The sequence below is a fragment of the Atractosteus spatula genome, chromosome 9 (genome assembly GCF_055471065.1).
Source record: "Atractosteus spatula isolate fAtrSpa1 chromosome 9, fAtrSpa1.hap1, whole genome shotgun sequence".
Lineage (NCBI taxonomy): Eukaryota > Metazoa > Chordata > Actinopteri > Semionotiformes > Lepisosteidae > Atractosteus > Atractosteus spatula.
Window position 1 is genome coordinate 2,595,491 of NC_142714.1, and position 22,626 is coordinate 2,618,116.

The window sequence follows — 22,626 nt, forward strand, 5'->3', positions numbered from 1 at the left end:
ATCCTGGCCTCAGGCAGTGCAGGAACCATAATGTTCCACAACTGCTGAGAAGTGCTGCCATCATACTCAGCTCTCCCTACAACCCATAAAAAAGCAGTGTAAATTAATACAGTGTTTTGCTAATGGCAAATATACCTTTGAGAATTATTCTTGTCTGGCAGGGCCCTTGTGTTAACTGAGATTGCCCCACATCAGCTAAGAAGAGTGCAGACAAGGAAACTGGAGATATGTGGTGTCCATTTATAATTTATTTATTCTTCTTTTCCAACAACAATCGGTTCACTCATATTTGAAGTCCAGATATATCCATACTGCAGATTTAAGTGAATCACAACAGCATTTACAATGAAAAAGCAGAGCCCCAGGTGATTGTCTCCATGCACGGTATTTTTAATGCTGAGCATACTGTACCTCTTTTGAGGAGGAAACCTTGCATTTTTAAGACCATTTCCCAGTGGAGCTTCAGTTTAAATCGTGTAATAAAAAAAATCACAAAATAATGAAAAGGCGCGAGTGGATTTTATCACTCTGTCATTGCCAGTAGCTTCAGATCCTATGCAAGACTCTCACCCTTTGTAAAATGTCTCAAGAGCCCCATTCAGTTTTGTTTGTACTCTAGTGATGTGTCTACCGCACAAGGCAAAGCTTAGTAAAAAATATACAGTACAAACTAATAAATTAGTTTTCTTTTTCATTCCTACTGTTTTGGTTTCTTTTTGCATTTCTTACTTATTGTCTTTCACAAAGTCAAATCGAACTTGTCTTTTCAAGTCTATGTTGTAATTGTTGTAGTTTAAAACTACAATTTGTGTAATTACGCCTGTGGTGTTCGCTGTTCCTCAGGTGGTTATTTTTCTGATTGTTTCTAAACGCTTCTCTTGTTCTACCCCGAGATAATAAGCGTCACTGTTTTACAGAAATCCCAACATAATTAAAGGATAATAACAATATGAACAAGGATATTGTACATCTTTATGCAGCTCCATTTTGTTTCAGTCTCCTTTATTATATTTTGCAGAAAGAAGCTTTAATTGATATAGTTTATGAATATGTTTGCTGGCTTGTAAATCTGTACATGGTTTTATGCCAGCGTTACAAGTTTCCCCCTGCGCTAAAGCTTGTTCTACTCTATAGTTTTATGCTCTGGGTCTAGAACTAACAAGCTTCATCACCTTTACTCCGTCTAGCTGGCAGTGTTTTGAAAACAAAGCTGGTCTTTCGTCAGGATTTGGTTAGTGTGCAGTAGATGACTTACTGTGCAGTCGCATTAGGAAGCTGTTAATAATTCAGTCTGTGAAGTAGACATAGTTTTCTAAAAATAGAAGTAGCGGGTGGGATGCCAATCAACGCAAACGTTACCTTTTCCTGCTGACAGCTCTCCATGTTCCTCGTTTATCATCAATCAGTGAGTGAGCAGGGCTCTAGCGCAGCTGCTGTGGGGCTGGAACCTCACTGCCTACAAGAGTCTGCGCAGGGTTTCTTGTGTTCGTTCCAAAAAGTTTCACATTTTACTACTACTGTTATTATTATTATTTTTTATTATTATTATTGATAATGCAATGTTAGCAATCTTAATCAGATATTTAAGTCTCTATGCTTAAGAATTCAAGCATATCACTTTTTGAATTATGTCTGACTGCTGGCTGACATTGCCAGTGAAGAATAGTAGTTCCCTATTATTTTTTTAAGATCCCTGAATAATTAATGTGAGGTCTAGAGCATATAATTCTTAAACGTGAGACTTCACAAATTAAATTCCTACAATTTTTTTTTAAAAAGGCACACCCCCCAGTGGAGAATCCCAGTTACGCAAGCAGGACAGGGCTGTATTCCCCTGCTGACCAAGATTTCCCAACATCACTTGGTGTTGCAAACAGCTGGATACAGACTATATGTAATGAGCAGAGCTGCTCCTGCCATTTTTCACTAAAAACTGAAATCAGATTTGGAAGATAAATTTGTCATTAAAAAATGACGAGATTCATAAAATTCAGGGCATAACTGTAAATGACAGTGATAGCAGTTGATAGCAGTTTCCCCTACTGTACATCATCCCAATTATCATTTGCTGTTGAGCTTCCTGACAGAGGCAGTTTTGCCACTGTAACAGGAAACTGTGTGGGATCTGGTGTCTGCTTGCTTGCGATACAGCATGGAGCTTCACACTTCATAAGGAGCTCAAGTGGATAGGTTGTGTAAGTTTTATCTATTGATGCTGGATCCTAAAAATCCTAAATGTTTTTTTTAACAGTCAAGCAGTAATAATTCCAATTGATAAAAACTGATTAATCAAAGTCAGTAAACTTTAAAACATGGTGTTTAACACTTCAGGCAACACCCTACAGCTTGGCCAACACAGTAATCCATCCTGGAATAGCTGTTTGTATTCAAGACATATGCAGCTAAAACTGACTTTGAAAGAAAGTCTCTCTGAAGAAAACTCCCCTTCAACTGAACCAAGAGCTTCACACCTATTAATGATTTAGTAAGGAATCCTGTTTAATGTAAGTAGTTAAAGGCCTGGTAACTACACACTTCAGCCTTATTGTTATCTACACCGTTATACAGTACTTTTAGCTGAAAAGTGTAATGTTGGAACACTCTCAATAAGACACCAGGAGAAGAGATTTTGCTTTAAAATAGGTTAGAGAAGACGTGTCATAAAGGTGTGTCATAAAAATATAAAAATTGTTAAAGCATGATTATGTTTTCCTTGGCTTGAGAGGGTAATGCCACGGGGGCGAAGGCAGGCAGGGGGTGACGCCTCTGCCCTTAATTTCCTTCGATTAGCCAGCAGCCATATCACCCTGCAACTCACGACTGTCAGCCCAGTGAAGCTCAGCAGTGTGAGCCTGGTTAATACCTGGATGGGAGACCTCCTGGGAAAGCTGAGGCTGCTGCTGGAAGAGGTGTCAGTAGGACCAGTAGTGGGTGCTCACCCCGTGGTCTGTGTGGGTTCTAATGCCCCAGTATAGTGACGGGAACACATCACTCTGTTGTCTGCCCACTGAGAGCTGATGTGTAGTGAATGTTCTGGTGCACTATGGCTGCCGCCACATCATCCAGGTGGATGCTGCACATTGGTGGTGGTGGAGGGGTGTACTATTACACTTAATGTTATGCTCCCAAGGTGTTTGAGAAACCCACTTGCTGGATGACCAAGGTGCTGAGTTGGGGAGCCTGTAGACCGCACACGGGGAAGGTTACTGCGAGCCAGAGGAGTGGAGATCGTGCACTCTGGGGTCAGGGAGCAGGCTACCTGCAGACCCGCGAGCCGAGGAGCCACGCAGTCCAAACTCGTTGACAGAGCCCTGTGCTCTGTCAGGTCCAAGTGTTTGTTCTGGGGAGCACCTGGAACAGGCGTGGTCGTAAACTGACTCCAGGTGCTCCGTGCCTCCAGGTGACGAGAGTCTGTAGCCGGAGAGGGGAAACACGTTGACGGTGGTGTATCCAGTCACCGCAGATTGGCAGATTATCTTCACTCACATGCTTTTGCAAAGCAGCAAGTGGGTAATCTACTGTACAAGATCCCTTGCCCATTAATAACAATGAAAAACATACTAACATGTTATTAGATGGAGGTTACTGTGAAAGTTCAGGAAGGATGACAGCATCCAAGCTCAGTTCTCCTCAGGTACTCTCGCTCGTAATCACTCCTAACATCATCTCCCAATTAAAAATGGTGTAAATCACACACACGAGCCTTTTCTCCTTCACATTCGTCCTTTCATTCCCCTTCTCTGCCTGGGCAGTGACCTGTGCCCCTTGGTCACTGCTCTCTCTGCAGGGGTCCAGCTCCTCGTCCTGAGGCCAGGGGATTCCCACCCACCTGTCTAGGGCTGAACACTCAGTAAACAGGTTCAGGATGTTTTATTCCTAGGGATTATTCTTCTTGAAAGGTGTTACAACCAGAAAGAAAGTTATGTTCCCCAAGCATTGGGGCTAGGTTTTGGACTGGGAGTGTGTTTCAGGCTGTAGTCGGGAGTAGGGCTCTCTTGCATCTAATTCATCTACTATACATTAAATCTAGCGCATACTGTATGTGTCTGTTTATTCTTTGGAAATGTTTATTTAATTAAAAAAAAGACATTTGCATCCTCTAATCTAGAGTGTTACTTTCCCATCTTCAGTCGGTGTATGCCAGTACTTTAATACATTCCTTTCCTTTACTAACGCTTAGTCTTTTAAATGTTCGAAGATTGATGGGAAATAAATTGTACTTCAGCTGCGGAGTCCCTAGGGATGCCACCAATCAGGCAATCAAACAAAGAAATGACAAACCAAACTACTATCAAGATTGTCTTTTCCCTTCCTGCAGACATTAATGCAGATGGAATCCTTTTTCCTCTTGTTTCTATTAGTCAAAAAAGAAAAAGAAATGAATATATTAGGAAGCAGTGTGTACAAGGGGATTTGTAACTGTGTTTACTGCTCAAGTCCTTAGACGTCCTACAGGAGTTCTGCCTACACAGATTACATTCGGCTTCGTTAGTCCGAGGTGTTTTTCTGGAGGGTAACGTGTTACTGCAGCTAGACAATTATCTTATTGGACATTGACTCTGACACTTCGAGGTTTAGAGCTTTGGCTTAAATAACTGCTGTAGCCTGCAGTTGTGTTGGCACCGGTGCATTGTTTTGTCGATGTACTGTAGACTGAGGAAAGACAATGAAACTCTCGATGCACAATTTGGAAAAAGTATTTTTTTTCTTATTTATGAGTATCTTCCTGACTAAAGGCAGAGTGTCAATTTGTGTATGATATAATTTAATTGAAGTATTTTGCATCACAGTTATCCTTCTGCCTTGCTCTGAAGCTTTAGCAGTTCTAATTTATTTCTTACTAATTTTAATTCAAAAAGTAAATCAAAGACTCACGATCTAGATTTTGAGATTCTCCGTTGGAAATAATCGATTCAGTGGTGTTAAAAATTCTGGGGAGCAATTGCAACATCTGAAACAGATGGCCTGGTCTCTTTCACTGGTCTCGGAAAATCTAGGACTGATAACATGCACACAATTGAAGTGACAGAGGAACTACGTGCGAACAATGAAATAACACTGCTGGGGTGAAACCATTTGTACCAGGCTGAATGGAGGCAAAAGCTGCTATTGAAAATTGCTAAGAAAAGCAAATCTTCATTTGTGCCAAGTTTTTTGGGCAGCTCTACGGCAGCTCTGTTTCATTTGTTTTTTTTTAATCAGTTACTGTATCTAGTACTGAAAGTTGAACAATTGTTGAACGGAGCAGAAAAATGAGTTTGCTATCTACCTTTCTATCTCGTGAATCACACAGTGCTTTTGCAACATAAGAAAAAGCTGTCCGTGTTTCTACTTTTTTTGTGTAAATCTGCACCATTTCCTTAATTATGTGTCAAGGTTATTCTGTGACATATTACGTATTCACTTAATTAGACAACAGAAATGTGTACCAAACATTCAAAGTACTTTGGGTGACAAATGGTTGGGCCAGACAAAGCTGTTGTATAAAATACTACTCTATCAATAGATATTGACTATTTGAGAGTTAATGGACTGGTAGGAGAAACAGGAACATTGCAGGCATAAACTGAAAATCTCTACTGTGAATACAGATTAGGATTTAAGTGATGTTTTTATCCCGCTACAAAGTCAGACTGACATAATGTAAATTAGTCATCAGTAGCCATTCACACTCACTGCTTGTGCTCTAATTTATCTTGATGTTTTATTGTGCAGTAGCTCTGTAGTGCAAGGGCAGCATTCCAATCTGTCACAACGGGTTACCTGCATGCTTGAGAAACCTAGAACAACCTATGGAATGTGCTTTCAATAGCCATTAAGAGAGACCTTAATATCTCAGGCTTCAGGTATAGCTCCCTGCTTTCACTTTTGCATTTAAATGAGTTATCTGGAGATAAAAGACATGCTTAACTGCAGGCTCTGTGTGTCCACGGGATAGGCTAAGCTTAAAAAACTCCATCTTTGTAGAGCTGACATGAGCTACATGCAGATGCAGCCTTTATAGGATTTTCCCCCTTTTCATCACTAGATTGTGAATTTATAAAAGGTTTGGAATTGTATACTGAAAATTGATGTGTGATTATTTTTGGATGTGAAAACATTATTATTTCACATTGTTTAATCTCCCTTTTCTACTAATATGTATTCAGGATGGAGCACAAAACCACAAGAATATTTTTTTTTGTATTGAAATTACACCTAAAGTAGGATTCACTTGTTTTGTTTCTTGGCTCTTAAAAGACACCCAAAACAATTTTATGAACAAAGGGTCATAAAACAATCATTTCAACCACATTTTGCTTACATTCTGTGTATTTCTACAGAAAAAGTATTTTTTTATGAGACTACAGTTCTCTGGTTACCAGTTATTTTCATAAAGGGTACTTACTGTAAGTACTGGATTGCATTTAGATGTACAAATCTGTATCTGTGAGTTCAGAAAATGTGTCAGCAGGAGGACATGTTGGTGTCGTATGTGTATATTCATATTGCAAATATTATATATGCATAGCAGAAATGGAACGCACAGCCTGCTTCATACGATCCACCAAGAGGCTGTGATAATACTAGAGGTACATTGAATCATATGTGGCCTTTGGTGCCATCTAGTGGAACATCGGAGTAGTTGCCTTTCAGTTTCAGCTAAGAGAATGTCAGATTGTGTCTTTCAGCTATTTCTTAGTAGAGGACGTTTTAAGGACACTTGACAGTTCCTTTTTCTGATATTCAACAGTTCAAGTTTTTACCAGTTATGGAAATGTCATGCTACAAAATGCTACAAAATGGATTTTAGTTCATATTACACTAAAATTATGTATATTGATGCCTATTGTGTTTGTTCAAAGTTAAATAAGTGGTTATGATACCTACAACCCAAAGAGAAAAAAAGCACTACTGTACTTTAAAAAGTAATGATAATCAAAACATATTAGGATATGTCCTTAACATATTCCCACGGTGAAACAGAAGATTCTGAATTGTGAAAATCAGCTAGAAGCATGGCCCCTACCCAGTTAACGCCTGTGGTGGAATCCTAAATTGAAAACATTGTAATGTAACTAAATAGGATAATCCAGGTACTTGGCATTTTCTGAAACTGCAATTGCTCCCACCAAATTACAGTTTAGGGAATGGATAACAATGCTGAAGGTGGTGTTGCAGCTGCTGTAGTGAAATGAAGACTTTCACAAAGCTTGATTTACTGGTGCGCAGTGTCCGTCATAGTAATAGTTTTAATCAGTATATTAATCAGTATGGAATTCAGATATTCACAGCTGACATCCTGCAAGCTTTATTTCTGTAGAAATACAGTCATTTGTCTCTATGGAGTCTTCATGTGTCTGGAGAGAAAGCGAAATAAATATTTGCTTTTGCAGGGAGAAAATGACCTTGGATTTTCTTGAGAACAGTGCACACATTCCTAAGACCTGTGGTCTAACCAGGGAGCACAGGGCCAGGGATGAGTGCTGTATGTGTTCTGAGAGGAGATCAGAGGATCGACCAGTATTTTTATCCAGATGGGCTGTTGAGTATTTTGTTGTATAAGGGTAAACAGTTGCTCAAATGTCCTGCCCAGTGTGTCTTTTAAGAAGCTTTTGAAGTATCTGCTCTTGATTTCACTGTCGCAAAGGCTAGAGGTCACTACACCAAGGACTAGGCTCCAGTCATGGAGTGCATTGGATTTAAATGCTGTAGGTCTGTAAAGAAACATGTGGCTGAGAGACTCCTGAAGACATTTTGAATGGTTGCTGAATTAAGTTTTGCTTTTGTACAAGCTGGCTTTGTGTCAGGAATGGAAGCAGTGGAGAACACAGGCAGTGGGCTGTAAGATTCCTGGAAGGACCGTGAGTGGGCAGAGCAGCCCTGTCCTGCTGTCTGGAGGGAGAAAGTGGCCATGAGCAGGGGGGGGAGAAGAGAGAGCTGAGGCAGCCCTTGCCCTGTTCCATGCCAGACTGAAATACGATTGCAGTGTACATTTCAGCACACTCTTCAGTAAAACAAAGTTAAAAATGGGTAATACAATACCGTTGGTACAATACAGAGAGACACTAATGTGTTCAATTGAGTTTAAAACTGTGAGGAACACACCTAGAATTCTGTACTTAGAGTATGAACAGGAAAGGGACTAGGGAACAAATGATTTAGCAATGCGGCAGTAGATTATAGAATAGGGCGCTTCAGCCAGATGAAATGGAAGTCACTTTATAAGGGATTTTTCCTCATTCCATAATGTGTTCTATGTGGTCAGTCTCATCATTTGTCCCTGATGAAGTTGTAATCTCAGAGTAATGTACTGTATGTTTCTACAGCTCACCAGCAGTAAATACCATAATCCTGTGATTTTAGGCAGTCAGTCAGTAAAGGGACTTACTGAAAGGCCTAAATCATTTTTGTGGCTTATAGCTTTGTGGTCCATTTATTGCAAAATATTTTTTTTTCCAATCAGTAACATAAAACTGCAACAGATTAACACTGCAAAGCACTGCTCTGTCTCTCTCTCTAAACTCTAGGCTTGTTCAAAAGCAACATACAGTAGTGTTCTGCATTTGAATGTACTGTATATAAGAGGTTATCGTGATGTTTTTGTGTAAGTAGTAGATAATTCAGATATGACCTTTTTAAGTCATGGCTGTACAATAAATTAAAATTAAGAACCCTTATAAATTGCTCACCTATTGAACTTAGTTCATGTTTGACCTTTTTTTCTTACCATATAGGACATCCTGGGCTTTATAACCCAGGTTGCTTTCTTACGGTCCAGTATATCAGCCATTTAATTTCTCACCTGATGAAAGTTATGTTTGTCGTATTCATGCACATCTGTTCAGGATAATTTTGCTCCAGATTTTCTGAGCATTGTTTGGCTAAGAAGGAATGAGCATGCTGCCTGTGAAAACGGATTCTTGCAATACCAGTTTCACCTGCATCTAAGGAAGAAACAAGAAGATAAATAATCACCACAACTTGATTCCTAATGTGAAATCACTGAATTTGCTCGCTTCAGGATGAACATACCAAGCTTTCAGGTTAATAAAACCTTTCTTTTTCATGTGTAATTTCTGTCCTAATTACAGTATGTAAAGTGGCACTGACTTCAAATCGTACTCTCCCTCCAGATGTACATTTTTCATTAGAATTTAAAATTAGCCTCACTGAGCTTTTGATTTTTCTCTTCAGTGAAGTAGCACACTTGCACAGACACCTAGTGTTACTCTTTGCTATCTGTTTTCTGGAGGGAAGTCTGAAAGTCACATTTCTGGTATACGAAGCAGGGCATCTACAGTAGGTTTTCTGTTTCCCATGTAATTGGAAAATGCAGTTAGAGCGCAGCTGACAACAACATTTGCAGGTCATGTAATGATGTATTTGTGCATATCAAGGAGAGCAGTGGCAGGAGGAATGACTGCTGCGCAGTATGCAGCAGTACTGTGTGTGCTGCCTTGGTACAGTACATGTTGGGCTCATACTGTACTGTACATCAAGATACCAATCTTATTCTTTCCATTACAGTATGTAGTAGATGATCTGATGTAACAGGGCTAATTCAGCACTGAGCATGTCATAGAGGATCCTGGATAGTGTCAAATTCTGTGTCAGAAGGCCCAGCACTTTGGCACGGTGGAGTTCACCACTGTCCTGGGGGCTCAAGAAGCTGGAGGTGACTGTGAACAACCACAGTCAATCCTAGGGGAACGGCGGAGCAGTCGCTATGGCGATGGGCAGTCCTGTAAAATGGTGACACATCAGTCTTATTGTCTTCAAACATTTGCTGTGTGAGATTGGGAACAAGGTTCAGAAAGATCGATGGGGGTTTTATGAATATTCAGGATGGTTTGAGCTGATGTCTGTGCTAGAATAGTTGGCAACACAGGTGATGCAGATCAGTAGAAACTGCATTCAGGCCTCTTGCTGCAGTCATCCATGCGACGGAGATATTCAAACTAGAAAAGCATTGGTTTGTTCCACCTTTGTCCAGAATCAGTGTTTTCTGGCTTTTAGAGAATATACTGTATATTGTACAGTTTTAGAGGAAGTCATTGAATATATGGTGGCTAACAAAATATTGTGCATCAAAACATTGTGCATTGTGCAACCATTTTCTGTATTTTATTTAATCCGGATGGTGTAATTATCAGCGTATTAGAGGTTAGGGCTTAGACCCAGCAAGCCCTCAGTGTCCTGTAAAATCAGCAGCCGCTTGCCCATCACCTGCAGGCTGAGTTTGGGATTATTTTCCTTGGCATTCCTGGTGGCGACTGTGGAGGGACAATTGCGACTCTAAAGGGTGCACAGCAGGGCAGTCCTGAAGCTGTTTGTTTTGCACACATTCTCTTGGAGTTTATTTCTGATTGAGCAGAGGAATAAAAGCACTGCAGAATGGATGTGATGTCCATGTAATTGCAAGACAGTCACTCTTTATTTAAAGCCTGTGGCAGGAGATTGACAGATTAATGAACATTGATTGCTTTGGAATGTGTGTGCTTTATTCGGTCCATCAGCACAGGTGACAAAAGAAGCTGGAAAACTTGTGCTTCCATAAGATAGACTGTAAGACCGAGGACAGCGTATTGTCCTTCTACAACTGAGAAAAGCACTTTTTTCCAGCAGGTGATTTAAAAGGGCTCTGGAAGAGGCCCAGGAGCAGAGCTGTGCGCAGTGGGGGTAACATCACCCCCCTGCAGTCGGCTCCTCTGTCTTCTTTATGTACAGTACATCTGTTGTTGTTACCACACACAAACTTCAACAGCCACTGTGCTCATTGCAATACAGTATACAGGTTTCCCAGGATATAAATTATTAAATGGAGATATTTGGTTTTATAACATGGTATATTTTCTGTATAGTATATTTTGGTGTGATTTATTTGATGGCTTCAGCCTGGGAAGAACATAAGAAAGGTTACAAATTAGAAGAGGCCATTCAGCCTGTCTAGCCCATTTGGTTGTTAGTAGTTAATGGATCCAAGTATCTCATCCAGCTGTGTCATGGAGGAAGCCAGTGTACTGGCTTTAATGAGATAGCTGGGTAGCTTGTGATGTAGAGCACTCCCACAGTCCTCTGGGTAAAAAAGTACCTGCTGGTCTCGGTTTCCAGTGCACTTCCACATAGTTTTTACTTCTGCCTTCTGGCTCATGTTTCACTGATGTACTTCACGCCTTTGTGAAGGCAGATGGTTTTCTGGACAGTTTGGTCTGCGCTCAATATTGGAGCCTGAAAAGTCACACTTTGTGTGTGTGTGTTACAGTATGTGGTGGCGTGTGTGAAGAGAGGTGTCTTAAAATCCAAAAACAAATTCATTTGAATCTAGACACTACAGTACTGTACGTTGCTGGTGCATTCAAGCCAGGTTTGTTGGAATGAGTGGTCCTTTGCTCTTGCATCTAATTTTTGTGAATATGATTTTGCTTGGCCCCTTAATTTAATGAACTTCTGTGTTTGTATCGAGGCAGCTCAATTTATAAGAATTTACTTAAAGTGTGACCTTTTTAACCACATGTGTGAGACAGGACTGTTCAATCTTTCTAAGGTCTCTTGTGAAATATTTTTGTCAATAGCTGACATACCTGCCAATAGTTTAGAAATTAAATTATGATCTGACATTTATTTGATCTTTTCAGATGGAAAAACAATAAGGAGGAGCATTTTTAATCACATATGTTTATCTATGGATTTTTGCATTCAGTTTATTATTTGCTCTTGGTGTGAGAAGCCCTGAAGGAGATTTCTAGTACTGTTTCTGCTTGGTATGCTAAGTGTAAAATTAGAATTGGCCGAGTCCCAGAGTGGACTAAGAAGCAGCTAATTGCACATAATAACATATTGATTTTTATGTAATTGCAGAGTTTGTCAGCAGTTTTACTTCAATAGTGAGTAAAGGTTTTAACATTTGAGTTTAACATTTGTGAATAGTAAATTAACAATTTAGCTGCCTGGGTTGCTGATTGTTGTGAGGAAAAGGTTCTGCTGTGATCTTGTCTGTATAGAGGAGATATCTGTTTAGATCCCACATTCTCACTCTCGGATTTGGAAAGCCAAATTCCAGCCTCAGCTCACCACTGCAAAATACAGCACAGGCAGAGAACATTCCCCTTATTCTTCAGTTGTTAAAGATGGAATTGCCTGTTCTGCTCCTCCCCATCTGTAATCTGTAATCGCCAGCCGCTGAGGAAGCCTTCTCACAGGGTATCAGCAGGGTGAGGTGGAGAAGGACCATGCTGGCCTATGAAACATGCATCTAGCCACTTTTCATAGTGCAGGTCCAACAGTGTGTTTGTCAGACTTACAGTAGTGCTGCCTGCCTGCGTGTTGCAGTTCTCCATCAACACAATTACAAGCTCACAGGAAGGGTGCCAGTGCTAAGAAAGCTGGAGATTACCCTGTCTGATTCCAGCTAAGAAAATATAGAATCACTTGCAATATTGTTCACTGGCGGAACTCTGTCCCCTAGTGATGCAGTGTAGTCCTGAACCGTCCATCTCTGGACTAAAAGTTCTCAACCTGAGCTCTGGACAAGAGCTGTTGCAGTATTAATATGACTGTGATGAACAGATTCCGATCACATTTTCGTCAGCTGCAGTTATGTTAAAATCCAGTGCTGAGGGCAAGTTCAAAATACTGTTTTTTTTGTTCTTTTGTAAGCTTGTTAAATAAAAAAAATAGTTTGCAATGGGGAAAACCACACATTCTCAAGCAAGGAATTTTTGATGACTTTTTCAAGCATGGAGAGGAATTCTATGGAACCTCTGCTTTGTTCACTCTGTTTCTGATTCGATCTGCTCTGTTCTGCCATTGCCAGCTGAAATAATTCAAATTCATTCACCGCAAAATATTTCCATGCGTAATGTACCACTTTTGCACCGAAATAGAATTGGAACAAGACAGGAGGTGCAAAGCAGCAGTAAACAGCACTTTTTTTGAGCCGGAGCTTTTTTGAAAACCTGAGGTGTCAGAAGAGACATTTCACGCACGATTGCATTTTCTAATACATTCTGTAGAGCACTTTCTAGGTAGCAGCCTGTGGAGTGACAAACACGCAGTCAGGTGCAGGACAATGTTTGATAAAAGTGCATCTCTTATCTGGAATCATAATCTCTCTGTTTAAATGAATATCCCTGGATTCGCTGTGGGGTGTCAGAATACCAAAATGTGCAGCTATGTTGAACATTTATTAGAGCAGAAAATCGGTAACCTCTCAAGTCAAAGCATTAACAATAACAGCATGAGGCTGGTGAGAAAGGCAAACTGTTTCAGATATGATTTTGTCTCATGAATTAATTTTCTGCCAATTTATTTCAAACAATTTGTTAGTTACAACAAGGTGCAGAGATTCACAAGGCAGCACAGGGTACAAAGACCAAAGCAATGGTGGAGAAAAGAGTTCTTTAAGACCTAAATGACCTTTAAATAGGTTATTTAAAATGAACATACAGTAATAATTAGAACATGGCACAAAACTATTTGCATTTTTGTCTTTAATATCTTTTATATCTTGTGTTGTTTCTTAAGGTTCTGTATTTTCCTTGTTTACCTTTGAAAAGGTTATTAAACCTGTTAATAAAGATGCAGTTCTTATAGATGGAGGCGTGCATTATGGTTTAGTTCAGATATCTTTATTGTTGATGTGCACATGGTTCGCAAACTTAATTTAAAATGAACTATGTTTTCACGGCACCCTGTGTGCTTTTCTTTAAATAATATTAAATACACACTCAGGGCATATTCAGAAATCAGTTTCTTCTGCTCTAACCAAACAGGTTTTTTTGTCAAAGGAAAAAAACAAACAAACCTTTGCTTTTAAAGGAAAAAAAAAAGATCAGTCAGCAGGGGCTTTAACATGGCCAGTCCCAGCTGTTTGAGTTCTTCCATCCCCTTCCAAAGTGTTCTGTGTTCTCAATGAAAAGGAGCTCGGTCTAATAATGAGATGATTTTTTATGAGCAAAATGATCCTCGGCCTTTCAGCTGCCGACAGCAGACTTAGCATCTGGAAGTCTTTCCCGATCTCTGCTTCAGTGCTGTTTCTTTCTCCTCCTGCGCCTGCAGAGGCCTCGATCCTCAGCTATGATGGGAGCATGTATATGAAGGTGGTGATGCCCACTGTGATGCACACGGAGGCCGAGGACGTCTCTCTGCGCTTCATGTCTCAGCGCGCCTATGGTTTACTCATGGCCACGACATCCAGAGACTCTGCAGACACTCTCCGACTGGAGCTGGACGGAGGCCGGGTGAAACTGACTGTTAATTTAGGTATCGTATGACCCCTGAATTTCAGGACTCTACAATCTTCTCTTGCTTTCTTTCTCCTTTAATGGTGTTTAATATATGTATACCATCAACAATGCCAATACCACTACTACTAATAATAATAGTAATAAGAAACTGCATGGATTTTCTGTGAATTATGTATTTTCATTTATTTGTCTTTTTTATAAAATGCGTTTATTATTAAATCCAAACGTTGGCCTTAATAAACTTGCTGTTTGGCCCATCTTTTGAACAGATAATCCCATGTTCATTTCCATATATCCTATATATATTTTTTTTCAAGAAAGTTACAGCAAAATTACTCATTAAAAATTTAAGAGCAGACACTCTTCATGCTCAAGGATTGTGTCTTGAAGAGTCCAAATTTAACCGATGTATGGGAAATATACACAAAATAAGGATTTTTGTTATCTTTTTAGATACGTAAAGTGCTGTGACTTTCTGAATACTTATTTCTTAATTTGTTACTTTCATTTGCTCATTGTCTCAGAAGAGTCTTGATGGATTTTTAAATTTGTTACTTTGAATATTTGTGTCTCAATTTGGTCAATGTAAAGCTGTCATGTTTTAGGATTTATTGGTACAGTACATCTGCTATTGTCTGAAACAAAGTCATTTCTAGCTAAAACAAAAACATCCGCCATGCTATGTCAAAAGATGGCATTCACCCCTTCAAAGGCCTGAAGCCTGCGGCCCTTTCAGCAAACAGCCCGAGAACAGAGCGTACAGCTTCACCTGCAGCTGGCTAGGCCTGTCCCCTTCTCTGTGCAGAGCCCACCGAGAAACTGTATCACGTGTAGGGAGATCCGTCTCATTCGTCCTGAGATGTTGATACGAAATACCCTAAAAGCAGGTTGCTTTCGCTCTTGCTTTTCAGATATTTCTGAGTGTCCTTGAACTTTATCTTGAATTTCAACCTGAAGCACTTTTTGGAGGCTTCGTACAAATTCGATGCATGCAGTAATTGTTAGGTGAAACCGAAAAAAGCAGCCCACCTTTAAGTTAACTGAAAAATATGCTTTAGTAATTGCTTGAGATTTAATACAAAAGTACAAGTAGATGTTAGAAACAGTAGCTTGATTGGCTTAGATTGTTCCGTTATGTTAGTGCTCACATTTTTAACATCCAGTGCATTTAATAATGCTTTCTGTTATTGCTGCTTATACATTCTGTAGCACAACCTGCTCCTACTAGCTTACGAAACATGCTAACATTAAAAGTATGATCAGTTTTATTTCTAAACAGCATTCAAAACTTTATTTTTGTCTTACTATAAAACATCTGTGTACTGTATATAAAATGTCGAAGGTACTGTATTTATTTAAGGTGGAATTGACATCATGATCACGTGATCACATTCCACGTATACTTTACCTGAACTGTGGAATTAAGGCAGTATACTGTACAGCTCTTTCAAATTTCCTCTTAATGTTCTAGCAGAAGGGTATCATGGCCACTGCATGGTGCTGGTGCTTATTGGATCGAGGCTGTTTGCTCCCACTTTTCTGTTGCGGTTGACGACACATGATAAACCTAACCACATGGAGACAAGCCCAGATTGCCAGCACAGTGCTGTCTCTTTCTCAGGAATTTAAGTAATTGCTTTCTTGCTTTGCTTCGCCCGTCCTGTAGAACGTCTCGGGTAAAACAGATCACAAATAGTTTTAAAGTTCTGTGCAATTCTGATAGCTCATTTTCCCCACAGCATGATTGTGGTCTGTCTTGCTTGTCAGTAAACTTACATTTTTTTAAGGTGAATGCAGGAACAGTCTGTTTCATACATAGTTATTGCCTCATTCCTTGTGTAGTATATCTTCCTGAAAATGGAAAATGAATACCAGTAGTCTGGCTAATGTGGAATTTCAAAGACTTATGGCTCCAAAACCCAAAAATGGCTAACACCACCTTATTGCTAAATATTACACCTACAGTTTTAGGAGCCTGTTTAGTCAACAAGCTGGTGTGAGAACACTGGGGTCAGAGTCTTTGAGCTTTAACAAAATCAAAACACCAAAATCTTGGTTAGAGAATCCATGTGGTTAGTAATTTACAAGTGGCCATTTTATAACTTCAAGTACAGTAATAAAAGTTTCTATCTTACATACTGTTACTTATATACATAATGCCTGTATGATTTTTTATGTTATGGCTTTAGTGAAAAAGCAATTTAGGGTTATTATATGTCTATGCTTCTAATCTGCTTCTGTTTTACATAATCAGACCTGACATTTTAGGACTAATTACAAAATTAACTAAACATAAAATGGCTACATTTTTGCATGTGTCTGTCCCCGGAAGGGTGGACTAATTGTTATTGGATGTCTGCAGCTGTAACCTTGAAGGATGCAATTTCATCTTTCATTTATTCTTCCCCATCTAGACTGTATCAGGATAAACTGTAACTCCAGTAAGTTAATACTCAAGTTTCATTTTGTTCTTGACATTTTCTAATCTAAAGCAATGTTTTGAATTTTCCTTTTTTCATTACTGTATATAGTAATTCAGTATGTCTGTTCTTTGAGAAATGAGAGCAATAGATCACGGATCACTGAAAAGGTTCAGAAATGAAGGTGGCTTAATAATCTGTATATAATTACTGTTGTTTATCGCAAATCGTTTTTCTAATAGCTAATAGATTTTGTATAAGTTATTGTGCAGTACTAAAGTGTGATCTTGCATGACATTTTACTGGAAAAGAATTCCTTCCTATAATTGCAGGAACACAAGAGGTATGGTTTTCTGAACAAGATGCGATGCCTTTTGCCTTGTTATACACTATGTGTTTCTTACAGCATTTTAAGCAGTATAATAGAATCAGCTTTATAGCATTAAAATAAAATAGGAAATGAATGTTTTCACAATAAATTATAATTTTCTATATACTTTTTATTGCGTAGATAATATGCAAAGCATTTGTTCTGCCTCCCCAGACACTTTGGTTTCAGAATTTTGTGCAAATTGGTCAGAGAATCAGACGTGATATTGAGTCTTTTTATGTTTATAACGAGACGTGAAGAGACCTGTGAAGTTGTAAGTGTTAACCCAGTCTAAAAGTAACACAAAAATGCTATTTAGTCTTTTTTATTACAAACATTCTTCTGATTTTTTATTTTATTTTAAAAGTGTAAAATCTGGGTTTTCTATCAGATTATTAAGTCACCATTCATCACTCTTTTTTCTGTTTCTATGACAAAAAACAAGTTATGGAGATTCTTTAAATGCAAACAGAGTAACACTGAAATTGTATTTGCCTTCAGATGTTTTCAGAAGAATATACATTGGAATAAGGAATTAAAATGAGTACAAACCTCTACAGTATATGTTTAGCTCCATATGTGTACATCTTCAAAAATAGTGTCAAAGTCAAAGACAGAAACTAAGGAATAAGTGGTCAAAATGTACAAGTATGTGTACTTCACAACTTGTTGATGACAAAGGATACATTAATGCTGATTGTTTTATTAGATCCAGTTAAAGCACAAGACCATGTTACATGAACAATGCGTAGAGGAGTCTCGTGTCATTGAGATCTGTTGATATTTCCACTTTGATTTTAACTTTCTGTTCTAAGTTAACCAATCAAACAGAATTACCTGCTGAAGAGCCTGAACTGGGAGGAGCATGGCTGAAGCTCACAGAAACGTGGTCTCTTAATGAGGTTTCTGCATCTTTAAGTCTTCTCATGAGTGGCACAAAATCCAATGTCATGTTCAAGAACAATGGAGAAAAGATGTAATATAATATTCAATAGATAAATAACATTTAAACAGATAGCCTATAGAGAAATCATTTTAAGGATTTTGCATTTTAGGATTGAGTAAATAATTACAGTATAAATGCTGTATGAAACCATATTTTTCCCAATTTCACATAATTTTAATTAACGTATTAATGCCATAGTTTTTCTCCCTGAATAAAACACAAGTTTTTTAAACATTTGTCTGAAAAATATTATTAAATTAATAAGATATTAACATTATGTTGATAATTAATTAATTAACATAATCTGAAAGAAACTCAAAGTGTTTTACATGTACAGCAGGAAGCTCTTCTTCTGAAGTGCTGCCCCTCCTGGGTGACACACAGCAGCCCCACTGTACAGCAGAGGAAGTGGAAACTCAATAAAAATGTTGTGTATAGCTGGAGAAGTAAAGGCAGCATTAGTCTAATCAGGCCAAGCTCTGTTTGCATTCAGAGAATCGAGGTCCATGATCTTTATTGTTGGTTCATCTTCAAAATCCAGGTACATCTACTGTTTTAATCCTTGACCTACTGTATGGCAAGTAAAAGTACTACAGTATGTTTAATGTTTATCCTAAAAAACTGCCTTAACTGCTTTTACTCATGAACAGGCCTTTTAAACCTTCAGTGAATAATGGTATTGACTAAGCGAAGGGGTAATAACACCTTTAAAGCAACTGCTTTAGTCCATATGGATGTAAATAGATTGCATTTATCACAAAAATAGTTCTCCGTGTTAAGAGGATGTCTTAGCTATCATTATAACTGATATAACTAGAGTGAAAGTAATACATTTTACATTTGAATAGGAAACTAGTTCTATTTTAAAGGACTTTGAATCTTTATTCGCAAATCAGGCCATGCCTTTCCAAAAGTCTGGGTACGGGTAGTACATGAGTGTGTGATGGGAAGCCGTGTTTTACTACAGCCACTTTTTCCAAAGGTTAGTATTAATCATTGGGAATTAATTCATGAGGTACAGTAAATAGCTATTTGACCATGCTTGTAGGCAGACATTAGTGAAAAGCAATGAAATTGCACAGTTGTCAAACCACTACAAGGTATCTGTTGTCTTTTCTTTATGCATGTTGAGGGTTTTTGAGAACACAAAACTGGACTAAAGCACTTGAATGGTTTAATTTCATTTATATTTGCAGCAACTTAGGACAGGTAACGATTTCATGCAGGTACAGTCAGCAGCCGCTTGGCACTGCGGTTCCAGACTCTCAGTGATGTTTAGAGAGATTCACTATGCTGAGAGCAAAGCTGGGTGGCAGAGGAAAAGGGGAACCTTATGGCTATTTTTAAGTTAAGAGGTAAGATATACTGTAACGCAACAGAAAAAAGGTAAACTGGCATCACTTTCCACCGCTGCACAAAATTGCTCAATTAAAAGGCAAAATACACTCAGTATAAACAATTGCTATCAGTCAGATGGCAAGAACAGGGTACAATCTGTCATAGCAGCAGCTTGGACTGTGGTCAATTAGTTTCAGTCAGCATCTTTAGTAAGTTATTAATTTCAATTACAAAGATCAATGATTGTTACAGTGCTCTAATGGAAATGTATTATCCTCTAATGTGCACAATTAACTTTGTAAAGTGTTTGTATTGAGGCTTTTTGCCATTTTTCCCTTGGAGTTTTCCCTTACTATTTACAGTATATGAATTTTACAGGCTGAAGTGAAACATAAATAAGAAATAAGAACATAAAGGCTACAGACAAGATTAGGCCACCCAGCCCGTCCTTCCCTTTCATCTCAGGATCAGATCTTCAGCTGTTAGGAAGAAGCTACTGTAGGACATCGCCTTTAACAGCATGGCTTGGCAACTTGTTTCAGACTCCCTCAATCCTTTGTACAAAAAAGGATTCATTTATCTGTAGCTTTCACTGTTGATTCTGGACAGGTCTGGTCTAAGGGTTAATTTTATGTGTGTTTTTGACGATTTTAAATACTTGAATTAGGATCCCGTTCACCATTCATGACTAGTAGCACTCAGTTCTGTGAGAGGAGAACAGCTTTTTTATAACACAGGTGTCCTAAATTATACACAGTACTCCAGATATAGTCTTGCTTGTACACTGTGATTTTAACACATCACCCTTCGTTTCAAATTCGACATTTTTCACTCAACTCCACTGTACTTTATCACCACAAATATAAGGCTTTACTACTTACAGTGTGTGTGCTCTGGATTTTTTCTATCCATTCTGTCCACTCAGTATACTGTAAATAATACAGTACTTTGGAAGCCCTCCATCTACAATTTCAGAACTATTCAGTGTAATAATGTACAATATGTACATTAAATATCCTTTGTTTGATTTAATTGTTCAACTCAAAATTAACTGAACCGATGTCCATTAGATGTCATTTTACTGATTTCTGTTACCCTGTAGCGATATGACTAGGATTTGATTTGAGGCTGAGATGTGGTTTGTGAGAAAGTGTGGCTTCTCTGTGCTTAATGTTGGGAGTATAACACTATTTGCAGTGCTTGATGAGTACTTTTTGTCATATGATCCTCTACAGCTGAGGTAACGGAGTGAAAACGAACACAGGCAGCACTTCGTCTCTGTAGCAGATGGAAATGAAGCATTTTAATGAAGATAGAGCAGCCTTCCTCGGCCTCTGAGCTGCTTAGCACATGTTGCCTTTGCACAGGTTCCAGATCAGATTTAATATGCTGTCTGGAAATCAGACAAACTTATTGGTCTTTTGCTTGCAGATTTTCTTCTTTTTAAAACCTTCTCAAAATAATAGAAGCTGGTATCTTGAGATAGATTCACAGTTGTAGATTTCATCCCAGAGACAGGTAACTACTGAACTTCAGACTTCAGAAGAGGGAGCTGTCATCTGAGATCATCCTCTTCATTAAGAGTTCACTTTATGCAGTGTTTGTTTAGGGGCATAGGGGGCATGTCATGAACCTAGAATCAAAGACTCCTGATGTAACAGTGTATTACGGCTCAGTTAACGTGTGTAGAACAGATGTTTAATAACTGCTGGAATTGTAGGTTTATAATGTACAGTACTGTACTATTGAAGAAGAGAAGAATGCTTCATTACAACTCTGTGTTAACTCTGTTAACAAAGCTACTGTACCTTAATGTATGGAGTTAGTGCAGTTAATGGGGGATTCGAACGCATGCCTGTCTGGTCCAGAGTTCAGAGCTGCTCCACTCTTGTTTTTTTGTAAGCGAATTATTTAACAATGGATTTTCTGTCCACCCCTTTTCTTGAGCTACTGTATAAATGTGAGCGCACTGCTGGACAGTCACTGAGATGGATTCTGCACAGGGAATAAGCACCGTAAATACTACAGCAGTTTTGACCTGGACCTGGTATGTTAAGAGATGAAGCCACAAAGGAGCAGGCTTTCCTCAGTGGAAGAGCCTGATGCCACAGGACGGCTGTACCTGGACAAGGAGAACTGAGGGAGGCTTGACAGGCCTTGACAGGAGGGTCGGCCCTGGTTGGAGGAGCAGAGCACCCCTCCTTGACATGAGTGCAGGCCTGCCGGCGCCTGGTCCAGAGACAGCCGAGAGTCCAGACCCCGCCCATGGGGGGGCCCTGCCAGTTATGCACCATGGCTTAGGGAACCCTGACCGCATTTGGCTGCGACATGGCCCAGACTCGAACATGGAACTGGATTGTAGAGCTGCAGCTGTGCTCATGTACTGCAAGCATCTTTCCCAGCTGAGTCTCATGGGATATTTATTTTTTTTTTGTTATTTTGTTTTTTTGTTTATGAAGTTATTAATGGAGCATTATTTTTAGTTGATCTGTGGTGTTGTCACCCCCTGACTGTAACAGTTTAATTTTCTTTTTTTTACATGGACATTTCAGAACCACAGAACATGACTTTACAGTATAACCTAACTACTGATAGTAGTTCAGATGGGGAGCTGCGTCAGCATGCGTAGGCTGCAAAGGAACAAGTAATAGGTTTTATTCCATGGTGAAAAAAAGAAGAAAGAGAACACAACGTTTCGGCCGTGGAGCCTTCTTCAGGTGTGAGAAGAAGCCTGCCTTGTCTTTCTCACACCTGAAGAAGGCTCCACGGCCGAAACGTTGTGTTCTCTTTCTTTTTTTTTTCAGCATGGAATAAACCTATTACTTGTTCCTTTGCTAAGTACTGATATTTGTCTGGATTTATAATTCCCTGTGTAATTCCCTGTGTACTACTATTAGTTTGGATTTTAAATGCTTTAATTTTACATGGTAAAACATGAAATTAATTTTTCAACATTCCTTGGTGAGTGTAAATTCTCATATTTTTAGAAAGATTAAAATAAATCTGCCATACGTTGTTTTACGTTCAGTAAGGAAAAGTTGTTTTCTCCTTTCCTTTTTATTTCAGGATTTTTTAGTTTGAGGCCGTACACTCAGCAATGTACTGAGTTAATAGAGTGTCATGGTACTAAATCAATCTTTTTTTTCCCATTAAAAACACTTTTATGCTCCGAATTGCCTGTGTGCCCTGCCTGAAAGTAATAATCTAGAGTCTGTCTAGCCAGCATGCATGCGATACAAATTCAGTAACTCGTAAATGTTTTAATTTAGCCGCGATAGTATGTTGCTTACTGAAGTAATTTTACATCTTTTTTCCTTTATCTAG

General features: G+C 38.9%; 1 protein-coding gene across 1 annotated transcript in view; it reads left to right on the forward strand.

The window, feature by feature from the left end:
- Window positions 1-22,626, forward strand: part of LOC148827937 (neurexin-3) — a 379,354-nt gene that overhangs the window by 107,843 nt on the left and 248,885 nt on the right. Inside the window, exons 8-9 of the mRNA XM_088924829.1 lie at window positions 14,041-14,244; window positions 16,643-16,669. Coding sequence (XP_088780955.1) covers window positions 14,041-14,244; window positions 16,643-16,669 — 231 coding nt within the window. The remainder of the gene's footprint in view (window positions 1-14,040; window positions 14,245-16,642; window positions 16,670-22,626) is intronic.